Source organism: Staurois parvus, unplaced genomic scaffold (genome assembly GCF_062004578.1).
Source record: "Staurois parvus isolate SC_StPar_1 unplaced genomic scaffold, SC_StPar_1.0 ptg000192l, whole genome shotgun sequence".
Classification (NCBI taxonomy): domain Eukaryota; kingdom Metazoa; phylum Chordata; class Amphibia; order Anura; family Ranidae; genus Staurois; species Staurois parvus.
Window position 1 is genome coordinate 11450998 of NW_028317988.1, and position 13878 is coordinate 11464875.

At 42.2% G+C, this 13878-nt stretch overlaps 1 protein-coding gene across 1 annotated transcript in view; it reads left to right on the forward strand.

Moving 5' to 3' along the window:
• Positions 1–13878, forward strand: part of PLEKHH2 (pleckstrin homology, MyTH4 and FERM domain containing H2) — a 239504-nt gene that overhangs the window by 116624 nt on the left and 109002 nt on the right. The window contains exons 4-6 of the mRNA XM_089677844.1: positions 7500–7649; positions 10859–10942; positions 12456–12537. Coding sequence (XP_089533970.1) covers positions 7500–7649; positions 10859–10942; positions 12456–12537 — 316 coding nt within the window. The remainder of the gene's footprint in view (positions 1–7499; positions 7650–10858; positions 10943–12455; positions 12538–13878) is intronic.

Below are 13878 nucleotides of genomic sequence, written 5' to 3' on the forward strand. Positions count from 1 at the left end.
GAAGGCTAACTTTAGCCAAAATATTTTGTTGTCTTTTTTTTTTTTTTAATGGAAGAGTTGGAAGCTCTGTCAGGTTTTTATTGTTGTCTCTGTTCCCATTGCAGAGCTTTCCTCTCATTTTAAGTAATCTACAAGATATAAGGGATAATTAATTTGAATACAGCCAGCGCCGTCATCAGAGGGGTTTCAGTTCTTAAAGAGAAACTTCAATCTCCAGTGTTAGGCTCCATGCATACTAAGAAATGAAAAAAAAAAAAAACGCTGTATAAAAGAATGCTCAACATGATGGGGTTTTTTCCGGCGTTTTTCCCTTTTGTGTGCCATTTTGTAGCTGATTGTTAAGGAGCGGGCTGGCAAGCTGGCCGCTGCGACCTTAACTGGTTACTTATCAGCTGTCAGAGGGGTTCCCCACTGACAGCTGAATGTAGACAAAAGAGTTGCTGGCAATTAATATTTGAGAAAAAAAACAGGCCCCTCGGGTCTGGTGTGAATTTGTAAGGGGAACCCCACGCCAAATTAAAAAAAAAGCATTGCTTGAGGTCCCCCCACCAAATTTGTACTAGACCCTTAGGTCTGGTATGGTTTTTGAGGGGAATTGCACGCCAAAATTTGTTAAAAAAATTCCGTGGGGGTTCCCCCAAAATCCATCCCTCAAGACCCTTATCCGAGCATGCAGCCTGACAGGCCAGGAAGGGGGGGGGGGGGGTGAGTGAGCGCCTCATCCTCCTGAACCATACCAGGCCACATGGAGGGGTGCTTTGGGGTAAGGGGGACTGGGGGGGCTCTCCCCCCAAAAGCACCTTGTCCCATGTTGATGGGGACAAGAGCCTCTTCCCCACAACCCTGGCCATTGGGTGGGTGGTCTGTGGGTGGGGGGCTTGTCAGAATCTGAAAGGGGGCTTCCAGATCCTAGCCCTCCCACATGTGAATGAGTATAGGGTACATTGTACCCCTACTCATTCACCAAAAAAGTGAGTAAAATACAGAGCCAGTTCTTAAGAAGTCTTTTATTCAAAAACCAACAAAACCAAAAAATATATAAATACCCACACCCAACACTGGCTCCTGCCGTCTGAGAGCTCTGCCTCCTCCTGCCGCTAAGTACATTTTTGGACTGTGTGTACAGCTGTCCTTCCAACAGAAACCGGTCTAAGGACCAGCATTTGAGAAGGGACATTCTGGAAAACCAGCATCCGATCTACGCTTGCAGGTTGCAAGTGCCAATTAATGTGTTCTGGTGGGATGGAGTCACCCTGTCAGAATACAAAGGCATAGCAGGAGAGATCGCTCTACTAATATCGCTCAGTTAGTACAGCGATCTCTCCGTGTTTTTTTTCATTCAGCCTGCTGGGTTGAAGTTCCAGGGGCGGACTGACAACTCATGGGGCCTCTGGGCAATAGGGGATCATGGGACCCCTGTGTCTTTGCCCAAACTCAAAAAAGCCTATGAAAAAGGTACCAGGGGCATCTCATGGGGCCCCCTACTGACCTCGGGCCCTCGGGCAGTGCCCAAGTTTCCAAATGGTCAGTCCGCCCCTGGGTTGAACGAAAAAAACCTTAATGTGTGCACCAGGCTTTACAATCTAAGGTTCCTACCTCCTATCCATAGGGCCAATTTAGACAGGAGCCAGTTAACTTACCAGCATGTCTTGGTAGTGCAGGAAGAATCCAGAGCGCCCTGAGGAAACCCACACAAGCACAGGAAGAATGTGCAAACTCCATAGTGTCTTGGTTGGATTCAAACCATAGTACTGCAGCTAGTAAGTGCTAATCAGTAAACCACTGTATTGCCCTCTCCTTTACTTACCTCATCAGGAAGCCACTGTCTCTTCTTGGTTCAAGCAGCTAGCCCCCTGATAAATCCTCCTGGATTTTATGATGCCAGTATCCCAGAAGGTTGTTGGTGATAGGGACATAATTTTCACCTAGGTGAGAATCCCATAAGTACCAGGGGGCATGAGAAAAATATTAATTAAAAGAATAAATTAAAAATAAATGTCCAATTATAAATGGGGGGGGGAGTGCAATGATGAAAAGTGAATGGGTAGGGTTCTGCTTTAACAAGAAAAATATGTGTGCACAATCGCCAGGTATCTATAGATACATTAACCCTTTAACCAATGGTCTACAGTCCAAAGATGGGAGTGAATTCTCCAAATTATCCTAACTTACAGAGTACTATCATAACCCCCCCCCCCCTTCTGTGGGACTTAAAAAAAACCCTCCATAGGAAGTCCTCACTATCTCTACTATTCCACCTTACCTTGGCATCCTTTCCCTCCGGTTGTAGCAAACGTCTCATTATGCATGCTACAGGAATTTAGAAGAAATGCAAAACCCAGCTGGGAGATTGATGATGTATAAAATCCCAGCCAGTGTCTTCCCAAATCTCAAAGACAGCATTCTCCAGATACTTTTCCAAGGTTAAAATTGACTGAGTTTGTTTCACCAGTAAGTTGTTAAAGCTCCTAATGCTTCTGTTTCTGTGTTTGCTGGTGTTGCCTGATAAAGGTTTACTGTTTGCTTCTAGGGAAACTCTATTTGACTGTCATAGTATTAACTGAGTATACCTGCATAAACCATAGTTGGTAGTAAATGACACAGACGGCATCCAAGGCTATACAGAGGGCTATAGACCCTAAGCGGGGGGTCAGCAACCAGTAGATCGTGGCCAGGTCACTGGTAGGTCACGGTCTGGGCTTGCTGACCCGCCATTCCAAAGCATCAAACAATGCAGAGGGACTACTTGTAAAGTTGGAGCTGTAGTTGGGAGCAAGAGCCACAAAGGCCGATTCCTCCTCTGTAGTGCCGGCTCCTGTCCCATGTGGAGTTATACCAACTGCACTCCACCTCTTATCCCAGCCAGCGGCCTCCAAAGTGGTGCCAGCAGCAGGAAAGAAGAGGTCTTCAGGTCAGTGTGAAGCAATACACTGGGCATAATAGTATAAGGCTGCTTTCACACTGACAAGCTGCGGTTCACCCACACTACGGGTGCAGGGCAGTGTACCTGCAGCTTTTCTGTGGGTTTGCTGTGCTTAGCCATTGACTTCTATTACATCCTACAGGTTTGGTGCATTTTCTGAAAGTGCACCAAAACTCCTGAATAAAGGAATAGTGCACCACACCTGCAGGATATAATAGAAGTCTAAAGCAAAGAGCAGCAAACCCAGGAAAGTCGTAGATGCACTGTGCTTGACTCGCAGTGCAGGTAAACCGCAGCACATTAGTATGAAAGCAGCCTTATAGGGTGTTGAGAACAGTAAGGGTTCATTTACATTTGCAATTCTGGGGGTGTTAAAACCCCATAGCTAAGACATGTTTTAACATCCCCGCCTCACCTGCACCCCCATTAGCTGCAGTGACCAGGGGCATACACATGTCGCAGCATGAGTTATACACCCTGTCATAGTTGGTGGGTGTAGCAACTGCCAAACATGACCCATTTAAGTGAATGAAGCCGCTCTACTTGTGCCCTGTAATCTTGCACAGCAAACAACGGGTTAACGTAGGCAGCGTTGTGTCACTATAGCTCCACCTGCTTTAACCCCTTGGACCCCGCAGAAGCATGCAGTTACGGGGCACTTCCAGAGTGGTCCCATTTAATTAATCGGGTTGCGATTGGCAGGCTGTAGCAACCACCAAAAGCAACAGGGGGTTTAACTACTGCTGCGGCATGTGCACACCTTTGCTGCTGCCTGAGCAGCTAAAGGGGGTAAGGATTGGGTGCAGTTAAACTGCGACTCAACAGCAATGTTTTACCACCCTCCAACTTTACATGAACAAGCCCTTAGGGTGCCACTGCCGAATGCAACTAAAGGCTCATTCACAAGTGCAGCAGGCACTGCTGCTCCTCTGAAAAGTGATCTGAGTGTGTTTGACAAGTTATGAGGTGGTAATATGCTGCCTCCTCACCACCTGATTTAAACCCATGATTACCATGCAATGCACGGGTTTGTGACACGGTAGTACGGCAATTAGAGATTTAAATCAGGTGTGAGGAGGCAACACTGTGCCTGGTGATCTTTGACTTCTCCCATGTTGTTCAGGTGGATCTCCACTTCTTTAAGGTTGCCTACCCCGGCCCTAAGCATTACACTAATAATAAAATAATAAATCAAAGTGCTGTCCCAGTGGTCATGTACCCCTGTAAACTCCAAGGAACAAATGTACCACTCCACTAAAACAAAAAAAAAGCCATTATACATTAGCAATCCTGACGATAAACGTGCCAGCAACAGCATCAAGAAGGGCCCATAGTGATACATTTGCTGCATTGTGGTGTGTAGAGGAACACGTATTAATGCACTTCTCATGCATTAGGGTGTATTGTGCTAAGGATATTCATCTAAATGGGCTGCCAACACCCTACAATGAGGTGAATATTGGCCATGCATCTTTTTTTTACTGCAGGATACTGTAATGCATGGTAGTGTGTTGTGGTTCACTGCATCATAGGTGTGTCGTGGGTGCATTGTATTGTGTGTGGAGGTGCCATTCAAAATGAATGACACCACATTGTACTGCACAGTAGTATGTGAATTGCAGTAGCTGGATGCAGTGTTGCAAATGGGATTTAAGAGGACTCTTACTGGTACTGCTGCATCACTCCCTCACTGGCTGAACCACTCCATTGCTGCTAATTTACTTACCAGCAAGATTCTACAGTCCTTCAGCCAGCAAAGGAGTGACGCCATAGCAGAAAGTGAGTAGATTTTTGTGATCACTTTACTACATGAATGTTTCGGGTAGGTGCTGCGTGGTGTGGAGGGCAGTAGGCACACAGAGTTCCGATTTGTAAAGAACGATGTATTAAAAAAGTAGTTCAACCAGTACAAACAGGCCCAGCTGGAGAGCTACTCATCTGGTGCCACTTACAACTGTGTGGTAGAGGGACAGCAGTCTGAAGACTCAGAGATGCCGACGGCGTCTGCCATGGGGAGTGGTGTGTGGCCTGGCTGGTCCAACCCAAAGGAGAAGCTTCCTGAGAAGGTAGACATAGTCCCTGCTCTCTCCCTACTCCACAGGAACCTTTTCCTATTGCTGACGGGGAACTTGTCCCTACTGTAGCCACTTGCATAAAGTGTGCAAAATCCAGGGGTCAGAGTCTCAAATAAACTTCGCCTTACCCAAGATTGTCACCAGCATCACATGGGGCATGAACATCCAATTGGATAACTGCCCCATGTGATTGTGGAAATCATAGAGAATTTCAGTTTTCTCAACTTCTTTTTCCATCTCCATTGCCGCTGCGGTTGAACACCACCTGTAGTGGAGAATACGGACTGCAGCTGCCTACAAATAGGTGTTTTTTTACAGTAACTAGCTTTCCCACTCCCAATTTTAGTCGAAAAAGGAAAAAATAGCATAACTGTGAAAATTGAGTTACAAAAATCAGTTTTCTTCCTCCCATTACTATCTAAGACCAACCTCCTACATCTAAGCTCCCAATTACAAGCTGTCCCTGAATTCTGCTGTAGTGAGGCCTGATAGATGAGCAGGTGATATATCATCTACTGTGGTGCTCTTTATATATCACTCTTGGACAGGGCCGTGACAAGGGGTGGGCAGGAGTGGAAGCTGCCCTGGCCACAGCGGAGCAAGGGGGCAGAGAATGGACACAGGAAAGTAAACCCATTCTACGGCATACATTAACAGTGGGGGAAGGGTTCAATTCTGCATCCTTGCCCTGGGCAGTGCACATACCTGTCCCGGTTGTGCTCTTAGGGCAAATAGCCCTTCTGTAAGCTAAGCCAAAGTATATGGCAATACATATGGTCAGTTCAGAGATATTTCCCAAGGCTGACCTAAGTATTCTATAATTCAGCTATGTCTTTAATTTCTAAAGAACCAATATGTTGAAAAATGTCTACACAATGACCACCACGTAGAGGTGTCCACTTCACTTTACTGCCTTGCCAGTGTTTGACTTGCCACCTATTTAAACTCTGTAAACTTTTCTTCTCCACAGATAAACAATTAAGTGTATAGTTTAGGAATGTCAGAGAACGGATGGAAGGGGCCTTCCTTATGACTTTAAAAGGATATATTTAGTTTTACTACTATGAGATTCCACTAAATAAATACAAGGCTTTCAGGGGTATTTAATGACCCTCTGGCAGGGGTCCAAAGGAGCACAGTAATTCTACTTGTCACTGCTTCTGTTCACTAATAAATCGAAGATCTGTTTGCTGTTGGCCATGGTGCTGAGCATTTTTCAAGTGGACTTCAAGAGAAATAGTGTAGCCAAAACTACAGATGTATTATGATTATAGCTGCTACTGCTGATTTGGAGCTCCTCAGTGCATTAATCAGTCTCCATTCTGCACTATCTGGTTTGATCACAGCACATGCAAAGCGGAATACATATGACTTATTTTAGGAATGACCATAAATCAGTAGAAGAAATGGAAATGGATAAGACCTTTAAAACACTTAAGACACCTTTATGTCACTTAGTGATTATGATTACTATTCTGTCTTGTTTCCAATGTTAGTCAAGCAGATCTATGATGCTCTAAAGCTGTCATTCTTGGTGGATTTCTGGCATGTGTGCCAATGAACAGTCTATGCATTTTTATCAGCTCTTCAGGCATTTTTGCCGTTCTGCATGCTAGACCTCAACCATAGCAACAGTTTGGCATCTCTTGTTCTCAGATAATTGTTTAATACAAGATTTCCATAATTTAAGCACTAGGAACAATAAAAACATATGACAGAGGAACAAAGTAGGGTAGGTTGGGTTGGGAATCATGCAGAATTACAGCTGTTATGCCAGTCCTATTAATAGGAGCCATCACCCTTCCCTTTCCTAACAACAGATAATAGATGTAGGGTCTCACTGATAATAGAGATGAAGGTGGTGTTGTATGGTATCCTTCTTGCATACAGAAAGCTTGATATAATATGAAAGGTATGGCATATTGTAATGGAAGTTCACTAATAGCAGAGGTAAATTTGGTGTTGTATGGTATTCCTCCAAAAAATGGAGTGTCCGCCAAGAATAGGGAAGGAATGGCCCCCTATAGTGGGGTCTTGCTGATGAAGGTGGATTTTAAGGCTTTAAGAGTCTTCTATGAGCAACAGTTTAAAGAGCAGGTTATTGGTCTTCATAGCTTTGGTCAGGCTGTTGTGTCAAACTCTCTCCTTGTAGATTCACTGCTGGGATGGGTCTGATATGCACAGGGCCTTCCCTGCATCTGGTTGACAACTACTAGAAACTCTTGCTTGGTTCTTGTCCTTGCCTGCCTGACTCCATCTTGGGCATGTTGTCCACATAGGACTTATTCTTTGTTTTGTTTTTGGTTTTTTTGCAAGCTATTTGTATGTTGGAAATTCTGCATATGTCCCTTAAATGGGGGAAATACAAGAAAGCTGGTTGTGATCAGTTTATACTTAAACAGTTGTGTGGACTCTCGTTACTTATATAAAAAAAACCCATTTGAGGCTACCTACCCAAAAGATAGTGCTAACGTCATACCTGTTATACATTTTTTTTTTAGGTCCAAATCATGGAAGAGAAGCTGAGAGCGGCCAATGTGCAGACTAGCGAATCTGAGATGAGGTGGTACAAGAAGAGCCAAGAACTGGAAGTCTTAGTACAGGAGAAGGATGAACTCATCCAGTGTCTGGAACAAGAGCTAGAAGAACAGGTGACATTGGGTTTCTGCTGCATTTTTCTCTATGGGGATGTTTTTGTGAACTGAAGGGGAAATCAAAACACATTTCTGACTGAATTAGAGCTTACCTGACATTTTTACATTGTCCGTCCTGAAATTAAGCAAATACTTTAACATCTTGTTACATTAAGCCGTATTTATTATACCGGCTGTATGAGGTTATTCTGTTGAGTTCAGATGGTGCTTCCAGCTTATGCCACATTATTTTCAGACAGTACAAAAGTGACAAAAGTACCTTTGTTGGGCTGTTCAAAGGCATAATATGAATTACTTACCAGGGACCTATTTGTATAGTAATCAGTATCTTCAGCCCATCCCCTACCATTCATCAGTTTAGCTGTTCTAAAGCTATACATGTCACGCATGAAGCAGCAAAACTAATTTATTGCTAATTTGTGAGATTTAACATCATGACCAGTCAGGTGTTTCTCCAATTGAAGTCAGTAGAAAAGTTTCTGTGCTTGATCTTTCTGCCTAATGACTTGCAGAGAAAACGTAAACACTTTTTTTTATCTTTCACCAAAAGAAAGCTATCACAGACATGTCTTTCCATAATTCTAAGGTTCCCTATGGCATTAGGCAAAATCTGTAAATTTTTCAGTGGGCAAAGTGGATACTTTAGGATCCCAACCAGATATAACAGTAAGGAATGGGCAATGAATTGTTTTTTTAGGAAGTTGATTGTTTCACTCTCTTGTGTTATAAAACAACATTTTTTAAAAAATATACTGCAACTACCACTGCAACATGACCCTCTCTCCCATCATCCCCAGGTTCCATTAGTGCTCCTCTCTTGGTATTGATTCATACTCTGAATGGTCTAGGGTTGTCAGTGGTGCACCCCAAGGTTCAGTGTTGGGACCCTTACTTTTTAATATATTCATAAATGATATAGGGTCTGGGATTAGAAGTACTATTGCAGTTTACATCAAGCTGTGTAGTGGAATAACGTCCTTACAGGATATCTTCAACTTACAAGCCGACCTCAATGCACTGTTTAATTGGGCAACTGTGTGGAAAATGTGGTATAATATTGCTAAATGTAAGGTTCCGCACTTAGTGGCTAAGAATATGCATGCATCATACATACTAGAGGGGGTACAACTGGGGGAATCAATGGTGGAGAAGGGTCTGGGAGTTCTTGCAGATCATAAGCTTAATAATGGCATGCAATGCCAAGCTGCGGTTTCTAAAGCGAGCAAAATCCTCTCTTGTATTAAAAGAGGTATAGACTCCAGAGAGAGATATCATATTACCCCGGTACAAATCATTAGTAAGACCTCATCTGGAATATGCAGTTCAGTTTTGGGCATCAATTTACAAAATGGATATCGGTGACCGGAGAACGTGCAGAGAAGGGCAACCAAACTGATAAGAAGGATGGATGAGCTTGGCTATGAGGAAGGATTACAGGAACTGAATTTATTTTCTCTTGAGAAGAGGAGATTAAGAGGGGATATGATCAAACTGTATAAATACATAGATGGTGCATATAGTGAACTCGGTGTAGAGTTATTCACTTTAAGGTCATCACAGAATAAGGGGGTACTTTTTACGTCTGGAGGAAAATAAATTTAATCTCCAAATACAGAAAGGCTAACAAGCACAGTGAGAAAATGTGGAATAGACTCCCTCAAGAGTTGGTTCTGGCCAGCTCGGTAGATTTTAAAAAGGCGTTGGTTCTTTCATAAATGTACACATTTTAACTGGATACTAACATTTAGAGATAAAGTTGATCCAAGGAATATTCGATTGCCTCTTGGGGGATCAGGAAGGAATTTTTTCCCTGCTGGAGCAAATTGGATCAAACTTTATTGGTTTTTTTTTTCCTTCCTCTAGATCAAATTTCTTCACTTTTATTGGTTGAAACTAGATGGACTTGTATTTTTTTTCAACCAGGCTAACTATGTAACTATGTTAGCTCAATATGTACTGCGAATGCCAAGTTTTTTGACAGTCAATATATGTGTACAGCCAGCATGCCCTTTCCTTATACAACAGTATTTAGTACTAGCTCTTGGTTGCTCTTGCCAAGCAGTGCATTGTTGGTAGGTGTACGTGTGGGCCTGGATGACACTGGAGGGTGCTGGCTATGCAACAGGTAGGAGTGGGGGATGCAGGTTTGCTTTGAAGAGGCAAGGTTTCTGTCTGTCATCTTTATTTTTTGCTTGCTGATTTGTCAAAGTTGCTGAAAAAGTATACAGTCGGTGAAGTTAGTAACTCCAAACCTGCATTCAAGTATTGAAGCAAGATTATACAGTGGGGCAAAAAAGTATTTAGTCAGCCACCAATTGTGCAAGTTCTCCCGCTTAAAAAGTTGAGAGAGGCCTGTAATTGGCATCATAGGTAGACCTCAACTATGAGAGACAAAATGAGAAAAAGAATCCAGACAATCACATTGGCTGATTTGGAAAGAATTTATTTGCAAATTATGGTGGAAAATAAGTATTTGGTCACCTACAAACAAGCAAGATTTCTGGCTCTCACAGACCTGTACCTTCTTCTTTAAGAGGCTCCTTCTTAAAATTAAAATTTTGTTTCTGGTGTCCTTCGACAGCTCTTTGGTCTTCACCATAGTGGAGTTTGGAGTGTGATTGTTTGAGGTTGCGGACAGGTGTCTTTTATACTGATAACAAGTTCAAACAGGTGCCATTGATACAGGTAATGAGTGCAGGACAGAGGAGCCTCTTAAAGAAGAAGGTACAGGTCTGTGAGAGCCAGAAATCTTGTTTGTTTGTAGGTGACCAAATACTTATTTTCCACCATAATTTGCAAATAAATTCTTTCTAAATCAGCCAATGTGATTGTCCGGATTTTTTTTTCTCATTTTGTCTCTCATAGTTGAGGTCTACCTATGATGCCAATTACAGGCCTCTCTCATCTTTTTAAGTGGGAGAACTTGCACAATTGTTGGCTGACTAAATACTTTTTTGCCCCACTGTAATTGATGGCCTGAGTGCCTGATTCTTTAAAAGCAATTGCAACTCTGATATTTCCATTCTAAAATAGTTCTTTTAAACCTTGTCCTGTTCTTGTTTTTATCTTCGTGTGGGAGTTTTACGTAAACTACCATAATTGTAATATTGAAAAACCCCAGAGGGGTAATTTCAAAGTTACTTACTGTATAGGAAAGAATGCAAATGTTCTACAGCAGTACATTTTATATCCATTTTTTCTTCTAGAAGCAAATACGAATACAAGAAGCAAAGATGATAGAAGACAAAGCTGGGAAAATTAAAGACTGGGTGACGGGAAAACTGAGAGAGGTATGGATGAGAATATAATGAGTATAATTATCATACAAAACCAGGACCATTTGGAAACTCGGGCACTGCCCGAGGGCCCTGGGTCAGTAGGGGGCCCCATGAGATGCCCCTGGTACCTTTTTCATAGGCTTTTTTGAGTTTGGACAAGGACACAGGGGCCCCATGATCCCCTATTGCCCGGGGGCCCCATGAGTTGTCAGTCCGCCCCTGTACAAAACTCATTAAAGAAACTGACCCCAGACCATTCTTTTCAACAAGGATAAGATTATATGTACATGTAATGTACACATAACATTGTGGATAAACCACCAAACTCATGGAAAAAGCATTTTAGAGGTGGGTAGTCTCTTAGAAAAGTATTGCAACAAATTTAAAAATAATTCACTTTTCTTCCAAAACATTTAATATTTAAAAGTGCGAGGGGTCTATAAGCCCCATGATTATAAGGGGTCTATAAGCCCCATAATTATAAGGGGTCTATAAGCCCCATGGATTAAAGTACAGATCATCATCCCCAAGAAAGTTAAGATAAGCATTGACAAAAAAGTTCCAAACTGAAAGTGTAATGCCACATATATGGCTATCAAAGTTTAAACCAATGAAATGTGGTTGGTAGTCTGTGACATGAAGTTCCTACACATTTCACCCAGATGGGCTTCTTCAGGGGAATGATGAGGACTATATTCTGTTAAATCCAATGTTATCCCAATATGAATCCACCCATTCGGAGTAGAGTCTCATTCAGAATTGAAGTACCCCTGGCCTGCGGTCACCTTGTGACAGAAGCACAACCATTATCTACTTTCAGTCTTGGGGGTTCTGCGCCACATTCAGCTACAGGTCAATGGAATATCTCTCCAAATGGTCAGATCACAAAGGGTAACAGGCTGCAGTTTGCTCTGTAAACAGCAGCCTTCTTGAACTTGAATATAGAGTGGTCCCATGGGATTTTGGGTATGTTATTTACCTGTAAACTACTCACTTGTATAATCATCCAAAAACCTTGATTCTGCGCGGACATCTTGGATCTGATAGCAACAACCCCAGCAGTCTCAGAGCTGTCACTTAAAAGATACTCTTTAGTATCTCCCTTCACTCCTCCTGAGGCAGCTACGTAAAAGGTTATGAAGGGAGGTGTTGGGAGGGGCAGAGGAGCTGGACCAGCTCAAAGAGTAATTAGACACTCCTGGAAGAGGAGAGGGCCATAGTATGCAAGGAAGGAGGGGGTTATATGTGGACTACAGAACCCCTCTTCCCCTGTTATGGAGAAGAGGGTGAGGTGTTCTGTAGTAATAAAATTCTACTTTTCTTACAATGGCAATGCCGCGCCTCTATATACTCCAGTACTTTGTGTGACTGTTTAAATATGTTTTAAAGACCAGTTGAGAAAGCTGTGTGTCTGCTGTTTATGTGATTATTGTCAGTTCCCCTGGAATACAGTCATACTTCAGTGCTGCAATTTATTATTTTTGTTTTGTGCATGTGTTGAGTAAAAATTGAAATTTTTATCCAGCTGGAAATCGAAAATCAAAATCTTCGGTTCATCAACAAAAGCTATAGTGAAGAAATAGTTGCACTACGAACTCGAACACAAGGTAAAGGCCATGGATGTTTTGTACTTTCTGTTTTTTTCACAGCAGAGTTCTCTTTTTTTTCTTCCAAACTGTACTGAACTTTGCCAACCTCTCCTATTGGATCACTGAATCAAAATAAATAAAATCCCTATTGAAATTCTCTTTTTGCCTACCTTAAAGCGGTATTAAACTCAAAACCATACATTTATTATATTGTAGCTTAACAATTCTTAGATGTGATGGCTGCATTACTTTTATTTATTTATGTAAAACCAGTTTGTTGTAACTGCTTATAAAGTATTAACTGGAGTTTGGCTTTACGTTGTTAGTGTATTTAAATCTGCTAGGACATCTAACACTCCCCCTCCCCTCAGACTGGCAATGTTGCTGTCAAAAAGGGCCCTCTGTGCTCATTCATCCAGACTGGGGGCACTGTAATATATCGGGTGTCTTACTGGCCAGATCACCAGATGAAAACAGAGGGGAAAAAGCCCCCCAAAATAAATGAATGCAGCCACCACATCTAATGACTCATAAGCTGCAATATATTACTTTTTTGATTTAGGTTTAATACTGCTTTAAGCCACTGTCACATGATGTTGCAGTTCCAAATCTTCTGCACTGTTACTTTCTGTTTCGAGTGTCTGCATCAATACCTGCATGACGTGGGCACTTTCTATTGGATGTCCAGTGGTGGGATCCTCTCAGAATCCAAAATATTAACACAGCGTCATGGGGGAAATAGAGGAACTGCAATCTGGTGCTCCATTTGCACCACTAAATTTGCAGTTCCGCAACTTCCAAAACTGGTGAGGGACCTGAAGGGGGAATTTAGGCAAGTGTATGGTGTTAGGTGAATAGGATGGGTTAGAGATGGGTGGGAAGGAGGGGTGAGCAAGAAATAGTTTTATCCTGGAATGGGGCTTACAGAATTTTAGAAGATAACATTGACAATGCTATCATGACCTTTAACATCATAGCAAGAAGATAGAGTTCATTGCTAACATATTTTTGGGCTTCGTTCCGAAAATAGAATAATTAAAGATTGTTCTGTGTACTCAGGAAACATGAACAAGTAAAAAAATGGTGTAAAAAATAAAACTGTGCCCAGGTTATGAACAATAAAATAATTACATCTTTTTAACAAGCACTTTCAAACAAGTCCTCATTCATCTCTGTAGCTATAGGCATTGTGGAGAAATAAAACTTTAAATTTCACAACAGAGGCTTGAATTCGCAGCTCCTTTACCCTTATTTTCTCTGGCAGCAGAGCATATGTAGGCAAACAGCAGGTGCTTCTTAAATGTTATAAATGGAATGAATTTCACTTCAGGGTCTTGATCTTTGAACACAAATTACTAA